The sequence below is a fragment of the Frankliniella occidentalis genome, unplaced genomic scaffold (genome assembly GCF_000697945.3).
Source record: "Frankliniella occidentalis isolate FOCC.00 unplaced genomic scaffold, Focc_3.1 Scaffold321, whole genome shotgun sequence".
In the NCBI taxonomy this organism is placed as follows: Eukaryota; Metazoa; Arthropoda; class Insecta; order Thysanoptera; family Thripidae; genus Frankliniella; species Frankliniella occidentalis.
The window spans coordinates 270,498-283,924 of NW_026267445.1; the positions used below are offsets into that span (position 1 = coordinate 270,498).

General features: G+C 55.5%; 1 protein-coding gene across 1 annotated transcript in view; it reads right to left on the minus strand.

Moving 5' to 3' along the window:
- Positions 1-13,427, minus strand: part of LOC113211495 (excitatory amino acid transporter 1) — a 76,424-nt gene that overhangs the window by 39,801 nt on the left and 23,196 nt on the right. Inside the window, exon 2 of the mRNA XM_052273976.1 lies at positions 11,224-11,320. Coding sequence (XP_052129936.1) covers positions 11,224-11,246 — 23 coding nt within the window. The 5' untranslated portion in view covers positions 11,247-11,320. The remainder of the gene's footprint in view (positions 1-11,223; positions 11,321-13,427) is intronic.

Here is a 13,427-nt window from a genome sequence, read left to right on the forward strand (position 1 = left end):
CTCTCTCTCTCTCTCTCTCTCTCTCTCTCCCCCTCTCTCTCCCTCTCCCTCTCTCTGCTGGCGGGGAGGCCCTCTGCGGGCCTCTGCGTGTGCTCCCCTTGGGATGGGGCGTGGTACCGAGGAGAACCCTTTTAGGGCGGCGCAGCAAAAAGTCTCCCCCGCGTCCACCGATCTCGTGCGGAGTAGGCCGGGCCGTACCGGCCAGGGGGGTCCCACAGAGCCCACACCCACATTGGCCCATTGGTCGGGCTCGTCCGACCGGAACCACTGTAAGGGTAGCCAAGTCAGCCCTGTGCTCCGTGGCGTCAATCCCTAACCGCACAACACAAGACGCGGAAAAACAACATGAAAGTTGAGATCCATTTACTTTAGGGTGTATATTCTGGATTTAATTTGAGTATTGTTTGTAAAGGGTCGTAGTTAAATGTAGGTTTGCCCTATGTGCGGTACTATATGATTGTGAGTCCAATCAACGAGCGACCCAAAAGACCAGCAACGACACACGCACTCTAGTTTGCATGTTTGGAAACAACTCCCAATCAATATACACGCGATGTAGAAAAGCGGTGAAGTATGTATCAGAGATAATAATGCGATGATATTGATCTGGAAATGGATGTGCTGCCTAGAACCTGATGGCCTTTACAAAGCTAGTCAAATAAACTATAACACATAAAAAAAAAATTACCGTGACAATTTTTTGTTCGATTGTCTATTATTGGGTCTGGATCGGTTCTGAACTAAGCGTGTGGGAGGCCGTTAGATTAGGGGGCAGCGATTGAATAATCTCCACTCCTTTTTAGGAAATATGTAAACGACGAAAAGTCTAACCCTAGAACGGATAGTTTGTCTAGCCGCAAGCGCCTGCGAACGAGAGGGTGGGCAACACCGCAGCACAGGTGCAGTATTGGATGCCTAACGTACTGGAGCTCCCAGTGCCGGACCGCAGACAGAGATAGTACGCTTTTTCTTAGTTCTGCGCTACACGGTACAGTGCACGAATACGGCTCCACTGTAGACAGTTTTTTCTGGTTTTGCCTGTACGGTGGTCCTGTACATTTCTCTCTGTACCAAATTTTAACAATTGAAACTACATCAACACTGTTATTCAAATAACAGACGTTGCTGGAAAATAATTAGCGGTTGATGCTGTCATTTTTCCTGTCATAATTTTTTGCAGTGTTATTATAACGGTTCTGGTCAAGAACGTTATCATGATTATCGTGAACTTTATGTGCGTGCATGGAACATGTTCTCTAGAGACGTGTCGTTGACCAAAGTTTTTTTTGGTGCAGGGCGATGCGGCTACCGCGGTGCTCAGGATGGTCAGCGCATACCCGCCATCATCGCGCGGCGTTCAAAAACTGGCATCCGCGCGTCTCGGTAATCGCGCTTCGTTAAACGCCATGAATCCTGTCAATATTCGCGCAGCGCTCATGTCACATGCCGCAACTAATTGGCATTTGCGCGTTGCGTCACTCCGCTAACTACCCTTTTCCGCCATTTGCCGGGCCCATCGCCGGACCGGCCGGGGCCCGGGGCCGGGCCGGGCCGGGCCGGGCCGGGCGGCCCAAGCCGGCGATGTGGCCGGCAGCAGACTCTGTTAAAATGCAAATTAGACCATTATTTCAGCGCGGGGCCCATCGGACGGGTCGGGTTGGGCTGGGTCCGGCCGGCGAGAGGCGCGCGGCCATGTGAGCCTGCCGCCGCGCCCTTCAACCGCCCCCCGCCACGCCCCGCCCCGCCCCGCCCCGCCGTGGTCGTGCCTCGCCCCGTGACTGCGAGTCGGGCTTGCTCCACGCCTCCGCCTACGGCTTCCGGAACACCCTGCCGTGCGCCGGGGCCGGCCCGGCGCCCGGGCGGCGCTGGGCTCAAGGATCGCCGGCTGTTTGTTCCCGGATCAAGGCGCCGAGGCTCCAGGGACCCGCTCGCTCCATGAGCCCCGCTCTAGAAGGGCCGGTTCCACGACAAGCGCCAGGAGGCCTCCTACAACGCCTGGAATTTTTTTAGCCCTACGTCAGCGAGGATCCTTCGACGACGAGGTCGTCACGTAGGAGACATCGACATCGAAACCACCGTTAGATCTGCTGGACGGCGTGGATTCTCTCTTGACAATCGTCACTTCACCCAGAAAAATAGAAAGTCGTATCAACCAACCATTGTGTTGTTACTTCAGGGACAACTATAACATGGTTAAAACAAATTAACAATCCTACAGTTGTCGAAACTATATTTTCGTTTTCAGACCAATTTTAACGTTACCTCCAACCATCACTTTATGGTTGTCAAGACACTATTTTGTTTCTAAATATTCAACGTTTTCGTGCACATCTAGACCGGGTGCAAATTTTGTTCCTAAAACTGGGAAAATTTTGCAAAGTTTTAAACAATTTCTGTGCAAATTGAGGAACAAATTGCCCCTGATATTTGCGGAGAAGGCCCATTTATATTGCGTCGTCTGTGTAAAACAAGTCAAAAGCTTTGTTTTCCTCGCCGGTAGCAAAATTGGGCGATTTCCGAACGCCCCCTGTGAGTGCGAGGGAGAGCGCTGTCGCTGGCATAACGTCCGCTCGGACCGCTGGACCAAGAGTGGGAGCCTTGGCAGCGGAGGCGCCCGGTCCTGGTCGTCGGAAACCCGTTCGATGAAAGGTCTTGGGCGCTTAAAAGTCGACGCGACATTCGCATGAGAGCGACCCTGACATTGACAGAGAGCGACATGGACTCCGACATTTTTGGCAGTACGGCGCTGTTCCTTAGTAGTTGTTTCGGGTTTTCAGATATTTCCTATACAATACTTCATGCTGTTGCACGGGTCGCCGAGAGAGGGCGAGGGAGACTTTTCGGGCAGGAGGCAAAAAGAGTTTTGGAATTCGAAGAAGCCGACGACAGCCACAAATAGCATTAGCGAAATATGTCACGATTTGGCAGTGATGAGCCTTCTCTTGTTAGTCGGAGCAGGAGGGCAACGTCGTCGTCGTGGCCATATCGCGTCCCGGTGCGGCGAGCGCGTGAAACACGTCGCGGACGGCCCGTCCTGGGCCCTGGTGCTCCTCTGCGTGGGCCAACTGGAGAGTTCCTCATTACGAGCCGCGCGAATTCGGCACGGACGTGACGGGACGGACACGCGGGCGCGCCGTGACGGACGTGACACGTCCGCTCATCCGCCAGTCCGTCCGTCCGGCCCGCCCGCCCGCGCGCCCGCACACTGCACCACGCCCAGCCTCAAGCGGGTGTGCCGGCAGCGCCAGCGCCGTGTTTGGGTACCGCAGACCTCTTAGCGATTCACGAGCAGCGCTCTCCAGCGGCTCCCCTCCCGCGCTCTCCGGCCGGCGCGATACGTGCGACCAGTTTTAACGCGCCGACGACACACACCGGTTCGAACCGGACGGCGGCGCGGGGCGGGGCTCCCATTGCCTGCATCACGTCGCATTGGCGATGACAGCGGAGCGGCGGCGGCCGAAAGCCATACGCGTGGACGCGGGGCCGCCGGCGCGTTGCAGGCGGTGCAGTCGTTTCCGGCTGTTTTGCTTTGTGGTTTAGCTTTTTAGGGAAGCCCTCAACCAAGAAGGGTTAGATGACATTTTCATTTTTGTCCCTAACGGTGAAAACTTGTTGTCCAAGGACCATCGTAACGATTCAAGGACGCCCCATGCAATTTTTCCTATCCCATCCTTAAACCCCTCCGATGGTCCTTGGATATCAAGGAGCAGTTTTCACCGTGCTCTACTGAAAAATTAAGTGTGGAGCTGCACTTTAAAGTGTTTAATTCGGTTGCTGTGCACTTTTGTGCAACACTTATAAATACAGTGTTCAACTGACGTTGCACGTGCAAGTAATCAACACTATGTCGCACACTCTTCAGTGTTTGACTGGATATGTAAATACTATAAAGTGTTTAACAGTGAAGTTTACCACTTATAAGTGTTCAACACCAGGGTTCACTATGAACCTTTGGATACATTGTGTTGAGCGCTTGCATGTGCATGCCAGTCGAACACTACTTTTATCAGTGAACATCTCCGTTGAGCAAATCACACGACAGTTAGTGTCTAATTCTAAGGAAGCAGTGTTTAACAGGGGAGTTGCACACTTACAAGTGCACAGCTACCGATTTGAATACTTGCAAATGTACGACTACGGAGTTGCAGTTGAGCCCTTACAGTGTTGAGCAGTTGCGCACTTAATTTATCAGTGTGGTGACAACAAGAGACTTTTATATTGGTCTTCATTATTTTAACAACGACATTCAAAGAATGGGACATTGTTGGCAGTGCAGTGCAGGCGGGCGGCCGGGCGCTGCTGTCGCTATAAATGGAGCCTATGGCTGGGCTCACAGTTTGGTGGGCCTCCAGCTCCAGGCCGGCCTCTCTATGGGCCCCACGGAGACGACGCGCCAATGCGAGAGTGTGAATCACAACCAGCCGCGCCGGTTAGTGCGGGGCTGCGAGCCGACCAGCCCGGACCAGCCGGCCCGGCCGCGCGCCGCCCATACTGACACACGGCCAGCTCGTTGCCGAGTCGGCCCGCGCCCGCGTCACTAGTTTTGGGCCTTCGCGGGGCGGGGCAGGGCGGCGGCTGTCGGCGTGTGGTGGCGAGGTGGGGCGGGTGGGGGCCGCTGAACTCTGGCGATACTGCGGCTGGATAGTGGGCCCGGACTGGCGAGCTCTCCTGGTTATCGGACTCTTTGGCACGTGGAATGGGCGGTATGCGGCCTGGGCCCCCCTCCGAACAGCGACGAGGGGCCGGCTGGGTCGGCGCTGCAATTAATATAGCCAAGGCGTCCGCACGCCGTGTCCAGGAATATTCCCAGCGGATGATTTTATTCAAAGACACGACAGTGTGGCATGTCGAACAAAAATAATATAGCGTGGCGGGACGGCCACGACGCGTCTATCGTCGGCTGTTGCCGGGGATGCTGTGATGTCCCGGAGATATGTCCTGCTCTGGAAACTCAAGTGTCGTACAGTATCTCAGTTAAGTGTTCGAAACGACGAGTACTAACTTCACTTCACTTAATTACCGTTGGTCTCACAAGACCTCTGGCCTAACAGCCTCATCGTGCCCTACAGTTTTAACTATAGTACACAAATGGTATCACATAGTTGTGATACTGTGCGAAACTTGAGTTTTCAGAGTGTGTGTCCGGGCCGAGGGGGAAATCACTTGGGTTCATAGCGTACGGGCTATTTCGTGGTGTTTCTCCTGTCAATTCGGTTATTTCTTCTGCCATTTCGGTTATTTCTCGCCCATTTCGGATTATTTCAGGGTATTTCGCGGTATTTCGGAGTACTTCAGGGCTATTTCGCGACTATTTCACTGACTATTTCGCGTCTATTTCGCTCTATTTCGCCTTTATTTCGGACCATTTCGGCGGAAGGTGTATGAAGTATTTCGCAAGTGACTTCCCCCTCGTTACGGGCGTATCAGTGGAAGGGGGTTTTACCTGTTCCCTCCCAACCGGGATTTAAATGTACTTATGTTCTCTGCTTCAATATTTTATTTTTCTGTGTGTGGTTTGCCGATGCTGTGGCGTGAGATGGAGAGAAGAGAGAAAAAGATGCAGAAGCTCTTTGAGAGAGGGGCGCCGCAGGGGTGGCGAAAAAGAAATACGAGGGGCTAGAGATCAATCTGGAATCACATTTTTCGGTCACCGCGCCGACGCGCCGACGCCAGCGGTTTCGCTCGGTCTCCTTTACATTTTCTTTCTCTCCCCTCTCGGGATGCGCCCCGCCGCGCTGCTGCCGCGATAGTGTCTGTTTGCGGGTCGCGCGCCCGCGTCGAATTGCTTTAAATTTGATGAGAAGTCACGGAGCCGCACCGAGAGCGCGCGGGAGCGGGGTCCCCCGGGCGAGAGGCTGGTCGAGAGGATGGCGACCGCGCTGGTGCCGCTCCTACACCGGGGCCGAGGCGCCGCGAGGCCGGGGCTCGCACACCTCACCTCACGCTCCCGCACGCTTCCCAACAGGGGCGCGTGCTGCTCCGCCGTATCGAGCCCAGCCAACAGGTAAAGCTCCCCTTTCAGAGCAGCGCAGCGCCGGGCGAGGAGGGGCTGCACGGGGAGGACGTCGAGGACGAGGAGGGAAGGCGCGCGGCAGTGCGTTGATAGAGCCGTTTCTGCGCGCCCCGCCCCGTCTACGGGGGCGCCCTCTCCTCGTGCGCCGCCCGGGCTAGAGGCGCCAGGCGCCAGGCGCTCGGCCGGCGCCAGCCCCGCGGGCCGGACGGGGCGACACGGAGGGCGCCAAGCCGTCTAGCGGGACAGGGGCGGGCTCCCGGGCCGGCGTCGCCGTAGCGCCCGCCAGAGGGATGGGAGGGACCTAGTGACTAGTCTCCCGCCCCTCCACTGCAACTGGTTACACTGTACCGCGTGCACGCATGCGGACGGGTTGCCTACTCGTTCGGGCCACAGGGCGTCAATGGCGATAGGGAGCAACCGCCGACAACCGCCTCATTGCGTGCACAGAAAAGCCGAGCGTACGCGAGTCAACGACATTCGTATGGAGGCACAAGTTTGTGAATTTCAAAGGAAAATTTTCACCTTTATGCCCTTACTTGCCCGGGTGGAAATTCATAATATACCTTCAAGCCAATGGCGTAGGAGACGGGGGGGCCGGGGGGGCCCGTGCCCCCCCAGGTTTTGAGCTGGGGGGGCCTTGCCCCCCCAGAATTTTTGAAAGACACGATCAAGGAAATAGGTTTAGGGACGACGCTCAGACCACACACGAAAAAAAAAGACTTTGTCGTGGGGATCAGTTCTGTGTGGTAGGCTGAATTCGATAGCTGGAATCGAGAATCCGATACTCACAATAAGCAAGAGTTGGTTGTCACGACCGAACACTTGTACGGATAGAACCAGCTGGAGTTTGTTGTATTCGTACAAGTGTCCGGTCGTGGCAACCAACTTCTGGTTGTGGGTCGGTTGTTGGTATCGGATTCTCGATTCCAGCTACATCGAGTTTAGCTTACCGAACGTAACTGACGAAATCATTTTTTTCCGTGCAGGCCATGCCACGCAAATTTTCGTTTCATTCAAATTTTAGTGTCCTATTATTTACATAATCCTGATGCCCTTAATCAATTTTTTAACCTATACACTCCGCCTGGTGGGTAGGCAACCCACAACACGTGCCCCCCCAGCTTTTTGGACCTTCCTACGCGCCTGCTTCAAGCGTGCGACATTCACACGCTTGCGTTTTCAGTGTGCGTACTTGTGCGGCACGGGACGAGCGCACACAATCTCCCGCCTGCTATACAGTGTTCCGTTCTGCGTTCAACTTTTCTCGACGAGTTGAACGGTAGTTGTGCGAAGCGCATAATGGGACTTGTAGTGAGTGGGAGGATAATGCGTAGGGCAGGGATGTGGGGTGAAGTGGTGGCGCACCCGCGTCGCCCAGGCCGGCCGCGCCACGCCCTGCTCGCTACGCCCCGCCCCGCCCCGCCACGCCGTGACTCGCCGCAGCCGACCACTCAGACTGCCAGCGGGGTGCTTCCGCGCGCATGGGCTGGGGTTGGAGTGCAACAGGCCCGACTTGACTGCCGTGAGAGCGGGCGGCGTTGTTGGCGAGGAGGTGAGGGGGGGGGGGGGGCTTGCGTGACCCCAATGAGCAGCCACCCGCGAGAGGGAGAGTGGGGTCGTGTCTTGTAACATTGTTACAGACGCCGTCGTAATCCAACAACATGGTGACGTAATGTCCTTTTCAAAAGTTTTGAACTTACATTTTATTTGCATAGTACAATTTCGTGATGTTTCATCTTCTTTATTTTCGGCTCGAAACGATTCCAATAAAACGCGAACGGAAGAACGCGCACATAGCGTGTTCGTTCGTACGAGTGCGGCGCGTTGGAGAAGGACGCGGGGGTGCCCCCCCCCCCCCCCGTCCTCGACCCCTTCGCCGCCCTGCACCAAAGCCTTCTGATGAGTCAACATGTCCCTACAATGGTCGCGGTGATTGAATCGAACGGCCCGGGCCCCGGCCCAGTAGGGTCCCCACCCCACCCGCGAGCAAACGCTGTGCAAACGTAATCGCTGCTACTGGAGGCCTTGGCAGAGGTTTTAAATGCGATGCCATTTCACCGATTGTGTGCCGTCAAACTTCCTCTTTTGTCCCTCTGGGCCCATTTTGTTGTAGGCCTTCCCATAACTCAGCTCCGGGCCGAACTTCGTCAGGGTTAAGTCTTCCACAAAGTTTCACAGTGCAAACTAAAAGTCAGGGCAAGTTTTTAACGCTGCGCCCGCCCCGCCCCGCCCCTCCCACGGTCGAGCCCGGCCCGGCCCGGCCCCTGCGCGCAGCAGGGGGCAGTACAGCACAGGGCCCGCAGCCCGCAGGCCGGAACTGCCAATGACACTCTGGCCTGATGCCTTGGCTTGGCGAGAGCCGGCCGAGAGAGCCGGAGAGAGCCGGCGAGAGAGCCGGGCGAGAGCCCCAAAGGGATGTTGGTTGCGGTCGGGGGCCGCCCCGCTGCGAGTGGAAGCCGAAGGGAAGCCGGCGAGGCGAGGCGAGGCGGGCAAGTCTGCCCCTCAGCAGCATCCAATAATAAGGAGCTGCCCCGCTCCTCCCCGCCACGCCCCGCCACGCCACGCCACGCCCCGGGCCGACACGCCGAGTATGACCAAGATGCCACCACGACGCTGGTGTGGGGCGGGGCCCGGCGTGGCGGGGGTGAAAGGCAGCAGTGATAATAGGGGAGGGCTGCGGAAGGCGCGGCGAGCCATTCAGGGGGTGGTCGGGGGAAAATAAATAATAATATTAATAAGAAAGGAAACCAAAAGGGAAAGGAAAAGAAAAGGCGCGAGGGTGGGGCGGGCGGGAGGTCGTGTTATTAAGCAGGAGTTTCTCTTTGATTGCCTTTTGAAACAGATAAATCAATCATCTGATTTTTCGCTTCATCGTCAGTTAGTTGAGAAACGTTCTCGAATGCGTTGCTAGTCGCCCCCCCCCCCCCGCTCCTTTGTACGCAAATATAATCAAAGAGAATACAAGTCACGGGCTCCTCTTTTTTTTCTTTCAGACACAATTCCTAATGCGTTACGGCACCCCCGTTTATTCCCGCTCGGACAGACTATCATCACAATGAGCACATCGGACGTGCCCCCTCCCCCCCCTTTTCGTACTCGTCCTCGCACTTCCCGTTCAGTATGGCAGTGGCTGCGTGGAGCGGGCATAGCAGGAGAGGAGAGGAGGGGGGGACCTCCACGTGCCTCAACACGTGTCATGAATCATTCATGGCTCTATTTCCCTCGCATTGTCAGTGGGAATGGTTCGGCGCCAAAATGCGGACACCGCACATCATATCACATCATACTATACATCTCATAACTGGAACAAAATCAACCCTCCCTTCAAGGTTGTTAGTGGGTTTTTTTCTACTACCGTATCTTTGGCATTACTAAGTTTTGCTGACTAAAAAAAAAAGAAGCAGTATTTTTTGTTCGTGTCGTGACTTTATTAGTAACTAATTTCTGCACAATTATGCAACCCTGCTATCGTCTCGCACGGTGAAAAAGGTTTCTTGTATTACAAGACCTTGTCTTGGATCTTATGGAGAACGCCAATGGCATCCAAGACCAGGTCTTGTAATACAAGAAACTATTTTTACCGTGCGGTGTAGGCGTGCCGAAAAAAAAATGTACGTAAACATTTAGTGTGTGAAAATAATCAGACGTGGTGGTTGTTTTGTCGTGTTTGCGTGCTGTGGGTCGCGCCCCCAGCGACACGCGCCGCCAACGCCATGGCACCGCCCTCCAGCGCCGCGGCGCGTAAGCGGATTGCCGTCGCGGGCAATTTGGACCTTTATTTCCACGGTGCGTTACTTCCGCAAAAATATAAAATGGAATGGTGATGGGGGTTTCTGTATATGGGGGTGGCCGGCGCGTACGCGGCAGGCCCCGTACCCCTCCCCCCCCTCTCCCGGACACATTTTTTACGAGCCCCATAATGATTGTACCTCAGCTATCGTGCGAAGAACGCGCCCTCGCCTCCAGCCTAGTGTGGTCCCTGGTCCTGGGGTCCTGCACGATAGACCGGTTAAGGCGCGGTAGGCCACCAAAAATGTGAAGGCTCTTCACAGGCCTGGAAGATGCTATGGTTTCACTGTAAAACTGGTTGGCGTCTTATGACACGTTATACCACGACAAAGTTTGGCGTCCAATGGTAAACGACGCCAAATTCTGGCGCCTTTTTTGACGCCAAAATTTTCTGTCTTCCAGAACGACACCATTAGCGTCAAAAGATGCCACAATTTGGCGTTCATCTTCAGAGGACGCCAATTTTGTGGCATCATAAGAGGCCAGCCAATTTTCAGTGTGTTGTTCAATTGGGCAGCTGTTTCTGTGATGCATTTTTGTAAATCCTCCAAAAAAAGGAATGCACCGCATTCGGAGAGGGACGGAGGGCAATATATAACATAAATACAAAAAAAAAACTGCCCTGAATTTTTCCTTCCTGAAAACTCCCCTCACCCTCCTTCCGTTTCCTTTCCACCGTCGTGTATGCGTCCAGTCGTGAACTGCGTCAGAAGCTGGGGAGAAACTTTCCAGTCCATCAGTCCGAGTGCAACAGTCTCTTGTTCGCCGCTCACAATACAGGCGCGTTCTACCGCCGCCCACTCATTACCGCTCCGTAATAATAATAACAACAATAATGCGACTAAAAAGAACGATACCAATCTCCTCCCTATTTTCTTTTTTTTATTCTCTCCGTTTCTTTTCTTCCGCGTTCCAGAGTGTTTTTCTTTGGGGATGGGATGAGCGGGCGCGCGGGTGAGTCTGCGAACAGCGGCGGTAGCAAGGCCCGGGAGCGGCCCAGCTTAGGGCCGACTGATCCCGCTCCCCCTCGCCACCCCCACGTCCACCCTCCACAACCCCTTCTCCTCCCTATCCCCCGCGGCTGTCTGCCGTCCACCGAAAACGGCTCCATTACCATCGGAATGGCCCCGCCACGCCACGCCTCGCCACGCCCCGCCACGCCCCGCCACGCCCCGCCACGCCGCGCTGCGCCGCGCTATGCTGGATCAATTATTTCACCCGTTAGCAACCCCATAAACGAGTCGCTGCCTTGCGCAGCCCCCGGGCCCCCGAGCCCCTCTACTTGTTGCCAGGCTAGAGGAGCTGCTGCTGCTGCTGCTGCAGCTCGGAGCCCCCGGCCTCGGCCCGCCGACAGCCCCGCTGCGCACCGCTGTCTCGCTCGGCTGCCTACCCCCCGGTCCGCAGGCGCTCCCGATACTCACATTTCCGTCTCCACGTCGTCCATCCTGCTTCTGACGAGTCTCCTCGCTCGGCGTTGGTCCCCCTCGTCAAGCCCTCTAATCCACACGAACAGGGCGCCTGCAAAAATAAAGGAAAAAATGGGAAACATGTACATATTCATACGACTTTTTCGTAAAAGCATAAATTTTTCTAAGAAGTTGGCTCTCGGAGTATAGATTCCGCGGCAGCGCGGCGAAATGGGTCTAAGGGCAAAGCGAGTGAAGGCGGGTCAAAGCTCAACACTCAACAGGTTGATGTGTCACACACCTCTCTTTGCTGGCTCGTATTCTTTTTTTTAACCTTTTTCCTGACGGTAGACGCAATCCCATCGCAGTGCAAAGAGGGGAATGAATATATCGGATGATGCCCTATTACGGGGCAGGGGCAGGGACCCACCGTGGGGCGGGGCCGGCGGGGCAGACAAGCGCAGCGCGGCTCGCCTCTCTGGTTTATACCTCGCGAAGCGCTTCTGCCTCCATATTCCTCCTAATGAAGACCAGGAGCGGCCCGGGTGCCGCCGGGCGGGGCGCTGCGCTGCGGTGCTGGCACACGGGGCCCGAGCGTAGCGGAGCGCCCAGAGACAACAAAATTTAAAATGCCTTCCCAGTCCCCAGTACACACCATGCCCGCCCGAGCCAACAGGAGGACGCAACGCGCCGCAACGCAGAGAAAATAAAGCCGTGCTAAAACTAGCAAGTTTTTCATTTTTTGAAATTAATTGGTCCTTTTGTTTCAAACCTATTTTTTTTTTCTTCGATTTTTCCACGCGGCTTCTATTCGGGGAACTCTTTGCCCTTTGCGGCACCCACGGCCGGCGAAGGTGGAGCATCAAAGAAAATAGCCTTTGGAGGACAAGTGTTTGAACCTTTGAGGAACGCGGGGGTCGTATAGGCAATCATATTACTGACGACACAGGCGAAACAGACTCGGGGCAGGGGGTGGGGGTGGGGGGGTCAAAAGGAGGACCCGCGCCTGGACTGTGAAGGGGACGACAGAGGCGAGGGGGCGGGAGGGGGACAACAAAAGGCGTTTAAGGCGATTGGATGAGTGTGAATCGATAGGAATAAAGTGGCGAGTCTTTGACTTCCTGCTTGAGAAGGCAGCCATCTCCAAATTACTTTGTGTCTGCTGCGCGCTCTGCTGCCGAGGGTCGCGCCGTAGCCGTACCTGCTGCCAAAGTTCCGCCTCTCACGCGACCAGGAACACTCCCGGAGTAGATTAACGGCATCTTAGCTGCCTGCTTTAAGTAACAGGTCGGAGATGGTCATTCTCATGGGAGTAAGCTATTTCCGGTTCGCGGTGGTGCATCCGGTCAGGGTCGTTACAGAGCGTGAAAGCATGGTTTCAGTAAAATTGAGACAGCGGTCAGTAAAATTTCTCCAGGCACACTAAAAAAGCCAAAGCCAAAAAAAAATTGTTATTGTTTCCAGCAAACTTTGTCGACTCAAAAAATGAAATAAAACCTTTCAGGTCACCAGGATATTCTTGAACATATCTCATTTCACAATTTCTGAATCTTTGCTTAAAATCACATCCTGCGACACATCCGAGGCTGACATCGCAGTCGTACGGCCTCGTATCAAACCAACGTAATCGGTTTATGGACCACCGCTCTGTTTACAGGGGTGGAGAGGGGGTTGATTATTTCGTCTTTGGCAGCCCACCCACCTCAACCCTCTCCCCACGCTGGCCCCGCACAACCGTTCAAACAGGGGGGGGGGGGGGGGAGTCGGGAGGTTGGAAGAGACGGAAAGGGGCTCGGTAGCAGCAGCAGCGGAGAAGAGAGATGTCTGCGAGAAACGCGACACGGTGAGACGAGCCACTCTCGCTCCAGCAGAGAGACAGTCTGAGACTGGAGACGACCGGCGAGGCCCCGACACGGCGTTCAGCAGCATTCACCGCTCCCAATGAAGCCATTGAAGGCGCCTCCTAGAGGAGCGGGGCCCGGCGGCGTGGCGCGGCGACGGCGACATCCGGGCCCACAATATCGCAACGCCGCGCCAGCGGCAGTCAAATGCCCCCCCTTTTCCCTTCCCCTTCCCCTGCCCCCTCGCCTTCATCCAACGCGCGCGCGCGGGGGGGTCGTTCGCGCTACGCGCTCTACGACCGTTTGTAATCATGACAAACCAGATTTTTTGGCGGGAATGGAGCATCAGCGGCGTGGAGGGTAAGGACGGGGGGAGGG